This window comes from Macrobrachium nipponense, chromosome 19 (genome assembly GCF_015104395.2).
Source record: "Macrobrachium nipponense isolate FS-2020 chromosome 19, ASM1510439v2, whole genome shotgun sequence".
NCBI classification, from domain to species: domain Eukaryota; kingdom Metazoa; phylum Arthropoda; class Malacostraca; order Decapoda; family Palaemonidae; genus Macrobrachium; species Macrobrachium nipponense.
This window is the reverse complement of record NC_061088.1, coordinates 30,385,313-30,398,035: the sequence shown is the minus strand read 5'-3', so window position 1 is coordinate 30,398,035 and position 12,723 is coordinate 30,385,313. Positions and strand designations below refer to the sequence as shown.

At 47.5% G+C, this 12,723-nt stretch overlaps 1 protein-coding gene across 1 annotated transcript in view; it reads left to right on the top strand.

Annotated features, from left to right (window-relative positions):
• LOC135215566 (RING-type E3 ubiquitin-protein ligase PPIL2-like) overlaps positions 1–12,723 on the top strand; it is a 233,628-nt gene that overhangs the window by 157,540 nt on the left and 63,365 nt on the right. The window contains exon 9 of the mRNA XM_064250426.1: positions 7,693–7,882. Coding sequence (XP_064106496.1) covers positions 7,693–7,882 — 190 coding nt within the window. The remainder of the gene's footprint in view (positions 1–7,692; positions 7,883–12,723) is intronic.

Genomic DNA, 12,723 nt, shown 5'->3' with positions numbered 1-12,723 from the left:
CTGTAATGAATATAGGTAAAACAGTTAATTTCATACAATCAACTTACCTGTCAGATATATACTTAGCTAAGACTCCGTCGTCCCCTCCCCGACAGAAATTCATATTTCGCGCCACTCGCTACAGGTAGGTCAGGTGATCTACCGGCCTGCCCTGGGCGGCAGGACTAGGAACCATTCCCGTTATCTATCATATTTTCTCTGTCGCCGGTGGTATCAACATTGTTGTTACTACCTCCTGACTGGAATTTGCTTTTCAAGGCAATTGATCATCTTTATTGGGACTTTTTGGTGACGTACCTGGATCGTTTGTTGTTTGGCATTTCGCTACCGTGGACTGGATTTGGACTTGCTTTTGATTTTTCTACTAGAATGTCTGATTCAAGTGTTAGTGTGAGAGTGTGTGTGAATGTAGACTGCAAGGTGAGGATACCGAAGGCTTCGGTTGATCCTCACACTGTATGTCGTAAGTGTAGAGCGTTTGAATGTTCTTTGGCTAACACCTGTCATGAGTGTGAAAGGTTGAATGCTAATGAATGGAAGACTCTAACTTCTTACTTGAAGAAGTTAGAGAGGGATAGATTTAGACGGGCTGCACAAAAGGGTGTGAGTACAAGGCCTATTGAGCTTTTTCCTGAGTCTAACTCTTCTTTAATTAATGAATTTAATTCTCCTTCTGTATCTGAGCCCTCACAGTCTTTGCATTCAGATTCGGCTTCTGAATTGCCGATCTGAAGGCTACTCTTCATAAGATGAGGACCAAAATGGCGGCCATGCAAAGGGAAGGAAAGTGATAGTGACATGTTGAGTGAAGTGAGTGCTCCCAGTGTTGTCTCTGCGACGCTCCCAGGCCTAGACCTCTTCCAAGCTCCCATACCCAGAGGAGAAAGAAAGTCGAAAGCCTTACGGAGGTTGTGGAGAATCCCCACCGGTCAGGCGTCCCTTCAGCAGGCTCTGTCTCGCAACAGACTGCTCAGGACCGCTTCAAGAGGAGCGTCCTGCGTGAGTGTTTCTCTTCGTCCGGTTCTCCTTCACCTAAACGAGGGTGGAAGGACTCGGACTTTCCAGGCCCCTGAAAAGGCACTGGAAAGAACCCGCTTTTGACTCGAGCCCGGAACGCTTCTCTGATGAAGCCCCCTCTTCTATCAAGAAGGCGAAGATGGTCTCGACGTCTCCCCGTTCTGATTTAGAGGATCGTACGCCTTCAAGGTCTCCCTCTTCTCCCATTGAAGAGGATGCTGGAGTAGCTTCAAAGAGGATCCTGTTAGCTGTACAAGAACAGTTAGCCTCTTTGGTCGGAGTCCTTTCAAGAGATCCTCCTCGCAAAAAGGACGTTAGGCTTCCTGTTAAGAAGTCTCGTCTCCTTTCACCTGCCAGGCGCGAGACTCCAACCAGGCGTGAGGCCTCTTCTTCCAGGCTTGAAGCGTCAGCCAGGCGCGAGGCGCCAGACAGACAAGAAGAGCCTTCCAGGTGCGAGCAAGCCAACCAGGCGCGAGCAGCCTGCCAGACGTGAGGAGCTAACCAGGCGTAAGAGCCCAAAGGCCAGCCAGGCGTGAAGAGCCAACCAGGCGCGAGGAGTCAGCCAGGCGCGAGGCGCCAGCCAGGCGTGAGGAATCAGCCAGGCGAGAGGCGCCAGCCAGGCGCGAGGCGCCAGCTCTGCTTAAGAGAGACTCAGTGCATTCTCTTAGTCCCTCTCCTATTAGGAGTTTGTCTCCTGTAGAGAGAGAGGTTTGGGAAGATCCTCCTGAATTTAAGGCGGATTCTCCTCCGGAACCCTGTGTTGACGACGATTCGGAAGACGAGGCTCGTGGTAGAGAAGGACTCTCAAGCTATAAAGTGTTGACAGCCCTTCTTCTTCAGGAATATGGGGATGCGTTAACACCTGCCGCTCCTCCTTCTCCTCGATCTCTGTTTTCGAGTTCGAAGGTTCCTAAGTCTTCGTCGGTTCTGAAGATGAGACCTACCATCTCTATGAAGAGGGCTCTCCAGTCTCTTAACAACTGGATGAATACGAAGAAGGAGCTTGTCAGAACTATCTTCTGTATGCACCCGGCGAGACTTACTGGCAGAAGAGGTATATGGTACCAGACTGGGGAGAATATGGGCCTCTCTCTCCCAGCCTTGGCTGAAGCAGATTTTTCTACTTTAGTTGATGCCTCTCGTAGACATGGCCTGAAAAAAAAAAAAAAAAAAAAAAAAACTCGGCTCGTGTGACTTGGGGTATTTCTGAGCTGGACCATTCTCCTCAAGGGACTCTTCCATGTATTGGAAGTCTTCAATTTGCTGGACTGGTCCCTTGGGGTGATGTCCAAGAAGGCCCATGACTCGGAGGGTCTAGACCCTGAAGTCCTGCTTTGTATCTTGTCATGCATTGACAAGGCGGTGCAAGATGGCTCGGGAGAAGTCTCCTCCCTCTTTGGAGCGGGACTTCTGAAGAAAAGGACTGTGTTCAGTGCCTTTCTAACCAAGGCTGTTTCCCACTCTCAGAGAGCAGCCCGTTATTTACGCTCCCATGTCTGACTTTTTGTTTCCTTGCTCAGTTAGTGAAGGACATTTCCCGCTCACTAACTGAGAAGGCGACGCAGGATCTTCTCCTTCAGTCTTCAAGGAAGAAGAGACCGGCTGTAGTGGTTGAGAAGAAAGGGCCGAGTACGTCGCTTCAGCTCTTTCGAGGAGGCCCTCCCTCCAGAGCTCCCTCAAAAAGGAAAGCTCCTGAGAGGAGAGGTAGATCTGCCTTCCGTCCCTTTAAGAAAGGAAAATGAGACAGGGGGGGGGGAGCGAACCTCCAAACACCAGTAGTGTCCAGGCTACTCGGATTTGCAGAGGCCTGGACACTCATCAACACGGACGCCTCATCGATGTCTGTAATCAGGAAGGGATATTTTATCCCCTTCCAGGACAGTCCTCCCCTTACGACAACTCCGCGGGAACTGTCAGCCAGATACGGGACCCTGTACTGAGGGATACTCTTCGTCTGATGGTGGATCAAATGTAGGACAAGAGGGCGATAGAACTAGTGCTGGATCAAAACTCCCCGGGGTTTTTTACACAATCGTCTTTTTCTTGGTCGCAAAGCCTCGGGGGGGCTGGAGACCAGTACTAGACGTCAGCGCTCTGAACAAATTTGTTCAGAAGGAGAAGTTCTCTATGGAGACTTCGGCCTCAGTCCTTGCGGCTATGCGACAAGGAGATTGGATGGTGTCTCTGGATCTCCAGGACGCCTATTTTCACGTCCCGATTCACCCTTCTTCGAAGAAGTACCTCCGTTTCATGACGGGGGGAAGGATCTTTCAGTTCAGGGCCTTGTGTTTCGGCCTGTCCACAGCTCCTCAGGTCTTCACAAGCCTGATGAAGAATGTGGCGAGGTTTCTTCACCTCAAAGGTATAAATATCTCTCTGTATCTGGACGACTGGCTCATCAGGGCCAGATCAGAGAGACAGTGTTTGGAGGACCTTATATTGACCCTAAACCTGATCAAGTCGTTGGGATTGCTCGTGAACCTCGAGAAGTCGCAGCTGATCCCCAGACAGAACTTAGTCTATCTGGGGATTCAGATGGATTCTCGGGGTTTTCGAGTATTTCCTTCGCAAGAGAGACTCGTGAGAGGCTTGGAAAAAGTCTCTCTCTTCTTAGGGAAAGACGTACTTCGGCGAGGGGAATGGTTGAGCCTTCTGGGGACCCCTTTCCTCGCTCGAACAGTTCTTTCCCTCTAGGAAGACTTTCATCTGCGTCCTCTTCAGTTCTTCCTCAAGAGATCTTGGAGTTGGAAGACCGGACTTCTCTCCGACAGTTTTCTCATTCCAGTGGAAATGAAACCTCACTTGGAATGGTGGTTGTCCCCTTTGAAAGAGAACAAGGGAATCTCCCTGGAGGTTCTGAACCCAAGCCGAGTGTTGTATTCCGACGCGTCGGAGAAGGGTTTGGGGAGCAACCCTGGGACGAGAGAGGTGTCAGGCACCAGGAAGGCAGCTCAGGTGTCCTGGCACATAAATTGCAAAGAACTATTAGCCGTACATTTGGCTCTAAAGTTCTTCGAACCGTTTGTGACAAACAGTGTAGTCCAAGTGAACGTGGACAACACCACCGCTCTTGCCTACATTCGGAAACAAGGAGGGACACATTCCGTTTTCCTATACGAACTAGCAAGAGATCTGCTTCTTTGGGCCTCCCAGAGGAACATCTCCCTCCTAACGAGATTTGTTCAGGGAGCAAGGAACGTCAGGGCAGACAGGCTGAGCAGGAGAAGCCAGGTCCTTCACACAGAGTGGACCCTCCACTCAGAAGTGTGTCAGAGTCTCTGGTCTCTTTGGGGCACTCCTCATGTGGATCTCTTCGCCACATTCCTCTCCAAAAGACTGGAAGTCTTTTGTTCAGTGGTAGAAGACCCCAGAGCTCTCATTGTCGACGCCTTCCTGCTAGATTGGTCCTCATGTAGACGTACGCTTTCCCCCTTTCAAGATTCTGGGACAAGTACTGAAGAAGTTCGTGGCTTCGAACGGGACAAGGATGACCCTGATAGCCCCCTTTTGGCCGGCACAAGATTGGTTCACAGAGGTAGTGGAGTGGACAGTAGACTTCCCCAGATCCCTTCCAAGAAGGATAGATCTTCTCAGACAGCCACACTTCGAGAGGTATCATCAAAACCTCCCCGCTCTCGCTCTGACTGCCTTTCGACTATCGAAAGACTTGTCAGAGCGAGAGGGTTTTCTTGCAAGGCTGCAAGCGCGATCGCTAGAGCCCGCAGAGCTTCCACTAGACGAGTCTATCAGTCTGAGTGGGAGGTTTTTAGAAGGTGGTGTAAGTCTTAAGAAGTTGTCCTCCTCCAGTACCTCTGTGACCGAAATCGCTGATTTCTTGTTGTTCCTTAGAGAGGACTCTCACCTGTCTGTATCCACAATAAAGGGATACAGGAGCATGCTGTCGGCAGTCTTCAGAAATAGAGGCCTAGAGCTTGCTGATAATAAGGATCTACACGATCTTTTAAGATCCTTTGAGACTACAAAGTCTAGGGAACCAGCTCCTCCTAGATGGAACCTTGATGTGGTCCTCAAGTTCCTATCATCTGAAAGATTCGAGCCTCCTCATCTAGCCTCGTTTCGAGATTTAACAAGGAAATGCTTGTTCTCTTGTCTCTAGCTACAGCCAAAAGGATTAGTGAGCTGCATGCCCTAGAAGATGAAGTGGGATTCAACAGAGACTCGGCCATCTGCTCGTTTAAAACACTATTTCTGGCCGAAAATGAAAACCCCTCAAATCCCTGGCCCAAGAACTTCGAGGTTAAAGGCTTATCGAGTCTCGTAGGTAGAGAAGCGGAAAGGTCTCTTTGCCCTGTAAGAGCGCTAAAATTCTACCTGCAGAGGAAGAAACAGATAGGAGGCTCTAGACAAGGTCTTTGGTGCTCGATTAAAGACCCCACAAGACTATGTCCAAGAATGCTCTAGCTTTCTTTGTAAGGAACGTCATTACAGACGCTCACAAGCTCTGTCCTGACGACACTTTTCGACTCTTGAGAGTGAAAGCTCATGAGGTAAGAGCAGTGGCGACGTCTCTCTCTTTTCAAAAGAATATGTCGCTAAAGAATATCTTGGAAGCGACATATGTATTGGAGGTGCAACTCAGTATTTGCATCTTACTACCTGAAAGACGTTTGCGTGACCTACGAGAAATGTTTTTCTCTGGGTCCGTTCGTGTCTGCGGATACGATCCTGGGTATGGGAGCTAGCACCAATCCTTAATTTTGTGCATACCTTCTACTAGATATGTTCTAGACTTTCTGCTGACAAAAAGGGCTAGATGCCGCACTGGTGGCCAGTCACTGTTGTTCAGTAAGGAACTCTTGTGATATCTTTTTAGAGGAGATATTATTATTTTTTTAAATTTATGTATGTGTGCGTATTGTGTTTTTGAGTTATGGTTGTTTTGAAGAGTTTTGGGGATAACTCGAACAATCTTTTATACTAACATGGTGGTTAGGATCAGGTGGTCAGGAATTGGTTGTGTGCTCCTTCATAAGGTGTATTGTCATATAAGTGGATCAGCACCCATTGACAAAGTCCTTTCAGGCTCTGCCGAGTAAGCGGATAAGACCCCATCGGCAGACCCACAAGAACTCTTGGCCATAGATCACATATCTCGCTAAAGTTTCTTGAGGTGATGCAGACTCCCGGGCTACAGCCACGAAGTCTACCACCTATCAGGTAGGAACCAAGGTTTTTTTTTTATACCTACAACATATGTTGTTACCTGTCTATTCCCATATATTAGCTGTCCTCTTACCCTCCACCAAAGGGTGCCAATCAGCTAAGTATATATCTGACAGGTAAGTTGATTGTATGAAAATGATATTGTTATGATACAATAAAGTTTCATACATACTTACCTGGCAGATATATACGATTAATGGCCCACCCAGCCTCCCCGCAGGAGACAGGTGGAAGAGAGAAAATATGATAGAAAACGGGAATGGTTCCTAGTTCTGCCGCCCAGGGCAGGCCGGTAGATCACCTGACCTACCTGTAGCGAGTGGCGCGAAATTTGAATTTCTGTCGGGGACGACGGAGTCTTAGCTAAGTATATATCTGCCAGGTAAGTATGTATGAAACTTTATTGTATCATAACAATATCATTTTTGAAATCATGTATAATACTTCATAATACTTATGTATTTTAAAGTTAAAACTGTAACAAAGTTATAAACTATCATGAGTGTTTTAATAAACATCTTAATGGTTGAGAGAGAGAGAGAGAGAGAGAGAGAGAGAGAGAGAGAGAGAGAGAGAGAGAGAGAGAGAGAGAGAGAGACATCGCTCAGGTGCATGAACGTGGCTGAACAGGACAGGAGCAAGATGGCGGCCTGTCAAAAGGTTGGCCAAACTCTCTATATACGGCTCTGCTTATAGGTAGTTAACAGCAAACTTGAAAACCAAAATGAATAAATAAATATTTCAACCTTTCTTTCACAACAATGCACTAACAAAAATAGTGAAGAAGGTGGAAATAAATTAACTTTAAAGTAAAATGTAATTGAGAAAGAAAAAACAATGTAAATTTTTAAAGACACCAGGTTGTTGCTGACTTGGCTGACAATGACATTTGAGATTGTTAAAGGATACTGGTAGGTTCAGGTGGCAATAGTGTCACCAGAAAATGCTTCTCCTGCATTAGCAGGTTATTGACTGTGATGAGGGCATATGATTGTTAAGGTTGTTATTTGATTTTCATTTAAAATTAGTTTAAATCAAATATGTGAGAATTGTTCCTTCATATTAATATCTTGTATGTTTTTGTATTCAATTAGATACAAGGAAGGGTTGATACCAGAAGGTACAGGAAAGGGAGGACAGTCAATATGGGGGGAACCTTTTAAAGATGAATTCCGTGCCAATTTGTCACATAAAGGTCGAGGTGTGCTCTCCATGGCCAATTCTGGACCAGACAGCAATAAGAGTCAATTGTAAGTTATTTTCTTCTTGAAGATTTTGTACACTATATTTGTGATTTTATGATATTTGCACTTTAATTGCATACTTTTACTTAGTAATTTGCCCTTAGAACACATCATCAAGAGTGCAGCACAAGTACGTAGGTATACACTAACATTGTTGTTACAACTGATGCGTGAGATGTGCTCTTTGGCAGTTCAGTGCTTGCAATTTTATTGCATAAGTATCTTGTTTGATATGTATCTATTTCAGTTTCATTACATACCGATCCTGTACTCATTTGGATGGTAAACACACAATTTTTGGACGTGTAGTTGGAGGATTAGCTACTCTATCTGCCATGGAGGCTATTGAAACTGATAATAAGGATGTTCCAATTGAAGATATAATTATTGAGGATACATCCATCTTTGTGGATCCATTTAAAGAAGCTGATGAGCAGGTAAATTTTACTGTATGATGATATACATTTATTTAATATAACTCATAAGCTGTAAGAAAAGATTTTATTTTTCATTTTACTGTAGTGTCTTACCAAGCAATTACATAGCTGTAGGTTCCCTATCGTGGCAGACCAAAATTGAGATTTTGCGGTGGCACTGCCATCGGTAGTGTAGGTGACAGGTATCCACCCACTTCCGGACTCCAGGTATGAACATACCACACTTCTCAATTTGTTTTCTGCAGGCTTCTGGTTAACATCGGTGATTTTAAGTAGACAATTTCATACATTCAACTTCCCTGTCAGATATATACTTAGCTATAGACTCCGTCGTCCCCGACAGAAATTCAAATTTCGCGGCACACACTACAGGTAGGTCACGTGATCTACCCGCCTGCCGCTGGGTGGCAGGAATAGGAACCATTACCATTCTTGAGCCAGATTTTCTCTCGCCAGGACGGGTAACATCGTTTGCTAGTTCCTCCTGACTTTGACTTTCGAATTTCATTACGCCGTTGATCTTTTGGACTGCTATTTGGTGACGTATTGGATCTCTGGTTTGGCATACGCTATTGTGGACTGTTTTTTTATTTTGGATTTGGAATTTTCTCATAATGTCTGACGTTTCGATTTCGTTCAAAGTGTGTGTGAATGAGAGTTGTTAAGTGAGACTACCGAAAGCTTCGGTAGATCCTCACACCACTTGTAAGAATTGTAGAGGGAATGTATGCTCACAATTGAATACATGTGATGAATGGAAGGATTTGAATGAGGAGGAATGGAAGATGCTTGATTCCTACTTGAGAAAGTTGGAAAGGGATAGGGCTAGAAAAGCCTCTTCCAAAAGTGTGAGTAGGTCGGTCTCTAACGAGCCAGTTAGCGGGCGATTGCCTATCTCCAACCCAATTGTTTCCTCCCATACAGCTTTACCTTCTCAATTATCCGACTCTGGCCAACGTTCAACATCGGAAATTGCGAGTCTGAAAGCCTCGCTTCTGGAAATGGAGCGTAAACTAAAGGAATTAGAAGGTAAGCGCAGTGAAAGTGTTCCCAGTGAAGTGGAGGGTGCGTCTGATCGGCTCTGTCTCGCTCCCAGGTCTAGACCTCTTTCAAGCTCCCAAGCCCAGAAGAGAAGAAATGTCGAAAACCGCAGGGAGGTTTCAGAGAATCCCCACCGGTCAGGCGTCCCCTCGGCAGATTCTGTAGTTGCGTCCCAGACTGCCAAGGATAGTCATTGGAAAGACGTCCTGAAACAGTGCTTTTCTTCATCTGATTTGTCTTCGAAGAAAGGATGGAGTTCGGATAGATTATCGAGACCTTCGAAGAGATCGTGGAAGTCTCCAGCATTTTATTCTAGCCCTGAAGAATTTCCGGAAGAATATCCTCCGGAAAAGAGGAGAAAGGAGGTTTATTCAGATGCTCCTTCTCCTTCATTGGAGATCGAAAAAGAGGTCGTAGCTACGAAGATTTTGGAGAATATGCAAAAGCAGGTATCTTCATTAGTAGGAGTGCTTAAGAAGGATCCTCCTAGGAGGAAGGATAAATTCCTTCCAATTAAAAGATCCCGTCCTATGGAACTCTCTGAGAACTCGGACGAGGCTCCTGCCAGGAGCCTGGCGCCAGCCAGACGTCAGGCTCCTGTCAGGCGCAAAGCGCCGTCAAGGCGAGAGGATTTGTATGAATATCTAGAAGAGCCTGAATCTCCTACTAGAAGAAAAGCGCCTGAGGCGCCTGGATCGAGGTGCAAACCTTCTGAAACTTCGGAAGTCAGACGTAAGGCGCTTAGGACTCCTGAAATGAGACGCAAAGCGTCTGGGGCGCCTGAATCAAAACTCAAGGCGCCTGAAATGAGGCGCGAAGTGCCAGAAGCGCCTGGAGCGCCTGAAACGAGGCGCAAAGCGCCTGGAGAGCCTGAAGCGCCTGAAACGAGGCGCAAAGCGCCTGGAGCACCTGAAATGAGGCACAAAGCGCCTGAAGCCAGGCGCAAGGCGCCTGAGGAGCCTGATCTTAGGCGTAAAGAGCCTAAACCGACTACCAAGCGTCGAGCGCCTGACATCCATCATATGACAAGCAGGCGCAAAGACTTATACAAATTAGAAGGACCAAGCTTCAGGCGCTATGATTCGGAAGCTTTATCGGAGTTTGAGGCAGACTTGGAGGCTCCTCTTTGGGATTTTTCTCAGGATCAGTTTTCTCCTGACAGGGTCTCTAGACGTCGCTCAGGCGGCCGTAGCCCCTGTCAGGAAGGACTTGATTCTGCAAAAAGGGAGAGACATTTAAGGACTTCTCCTGATAGGGACGAGAGTTGTCGCACAGGCGGCCGTCGTCCTTGTCAGGAGGGTCTTAGTGTAAAAGGGCAACATCGGCCTTCACCTGGCAGGGACTCAAGATGTTGCACAGGCGGCCGTAGCCCTTGTCAGGTTGCAGTCGGTGTTGCTACGAGCCCTTCACCTTCCCGAGAGAGGAGTCCTCCTCCAGTTGCGCACTCATCTCCGAATAAAGCTCAGCAAGAATTAGAAGATGTCTCGGACTCTGAAGAAAATAAGGGGGCAGGTCTTACAGACTATAAGACATTGACAGCCCTCTTATTAAAAGAATTTGGAGAGTCCCTGAGTCCTGCTGCCCCTCCTTCTCCTCGGTCTTTATTTTCAAGTACGAAGACTGCAAAGTCTTCCTCCTTTTTGAAGATGCAACCGACCATCTCAATGAAGAGGGCTTTGCAGTCTTTCGGAAATTGGCTTAAAACCAAGGAGGGGGCAAGAAAGACTGTGTTTACCTGTCCCCCTTCCAGGCTATCGGGAAGGAGAGGGATTTGGTACAACACAGGGGAATCTACGGGACTTGCTCTTCCCTCCTCTGCTGAAGCGAACTTCTCGACCTTGGTGGACTCGGCGAGGAGACACGCACTTCCATCAGCCAAAACAAGCTGGACAATGTCCGAAATGGACCATCTCCTCAAGGGAATATTCCATGTCTTGGAAGTTTTTAACTTCCTAGACTGGTCCCTTGGGGCTTTGGCCAAGAAGACGCAAGACCCTCAGTTTTTAGAGCCAGAAGTCTTGCATAGCGTGCTGGCCTGTATGGATAAGGCGGTGCAGGATGGATCGGCTGAAGTGGCATCCCTTTTCGGGGCAGGAGTATTGAAGAAGAGGTCTGTCTATAGTTCTTTTCTAACCAAGGCAGTCTCTCCAGTACAGAGGACTTCTCTTTTATATGCCCCTCTGTCTAAACAATTGTTTCCTTCTCAGTTAGTGAGGGATATTTCCCACACTCTTACTGGAGAGCAAGGGGGGGGGGGGGGGCAACACAAGATTTGCTGGTACAATCTGCTAAGAAACCTAGACCAGCGGCTCTTGTCACGAAGAGGGATCCAAGAACTGCCCAACAGCCCTTTCGAGGTAGCACTTCTAGCCGAGCCCCAAGGAAGAGAGGAGGGGAGAAAAGAGGAAGATCGTCTATCAGAGTCCCGAGAAAGAATCCTAAATGAGGTTCCAGTCCTCCAAGCACCAGTAGGGGCCAGGCTTCTGAGATTTTCAGAAGCATGGGCTTCAAGAAAAGCGGATTCTTGGTCCCTACAAGTTCTCAAGAAAGGATTCCTCATCCCCTTCAGGAACAGACCTCCATTGACAACGACACCGAGGGAGCTGTCAGCGAGATACAAAGACCCTGTAAAAAGAGATGCCCTTCTCGGGTTGGTGCAGCAGATGTTGGAGAAGGAGGCCATCGAGAGAGTACAGGATCTGCACTCTCGGGGCTTTTACAATCGCCTCTTTTTGGTGCCAAAAGCCTCGGGAGGGTGGAGGCCGGTCCTGGACGTGAGTGCATTGAACCGCTTCGTGGAGAAGACGAAGTTCTCCATGGAGACATCCAATTCGGTCCTCTCTGCTCTCCGTCCAGGAGATTGGATGGTCTCCCTTGACCTTCAAGATGCTTACTTTCACGTCTCCCTGCATCATTCGTCGAAGAAATATCTTCGGTTCATGGTGCAGGGAAGGATTTATCAGTTCAGGGCTTTGTGCTTCGGACTCTCGACAGCTCCTCGGGTGTTTACGGCATTGATGAGGAGCGTAGCAAGATGGCTACATCTGAAGGGGGTGAGAATATCGCTTTACTTAGACGACTGGCTTATAAGAGCACAGTCAAAACAACAGTGTTTGGAGGACTTGGAGATAACTCTGCAATTAGTCAGATCTCTCGGATTGCTCGTGAACCTCGGGAAATCTCACACGATCCCCAGCCAGACCATCGTCTATCTGGGGATTCGGATGGATTCTTGGGGTTTTCGAGCGTATCCATCCCAAGAAAGGATTGGGAAAGGGGTGGAAAAGATCTCGGTCTTCCTAGAGAAAGAACGAAGCTCAGCGAGGGAATGGCTCAGTCTTTTGGGTACCCTTTCGTCGCCAGAGCAGTTCATTTCTCTGGGGAGGCTGCACATGAGACCCTTGCAGTTCCATCTAAGGAGAAGTTGGAACAGGAAGAAGGGAGATCTTACGGATACCTTTCCCATAGAGGAGAACATCAAACACCACTTGCGATGGTGGTTAGAACCTCTAAGAAGGAACGAAGGAGTGTCCTTGTCTCTTCAGAACCCTCACCTAGTGTTGTTCTCCGACGCCTCGGAGACGGGATGGGGAGCAACACTAGGGACGAAGGAGGTGTCAGGCATCTGGACGGAAGAACAGAAGACCTGGCACATAAACGCAAAAGAGCTCATAGCCATACACTTGGCACTGAGACATTTCGAGAACGAAGTCAGAGGCGTGGTGGTCCAGGTCAACTCGGACAACACCACGGCTCTGGCATATATCAGAAAACAAGGGGGGACACACTCTCTCCCTTTA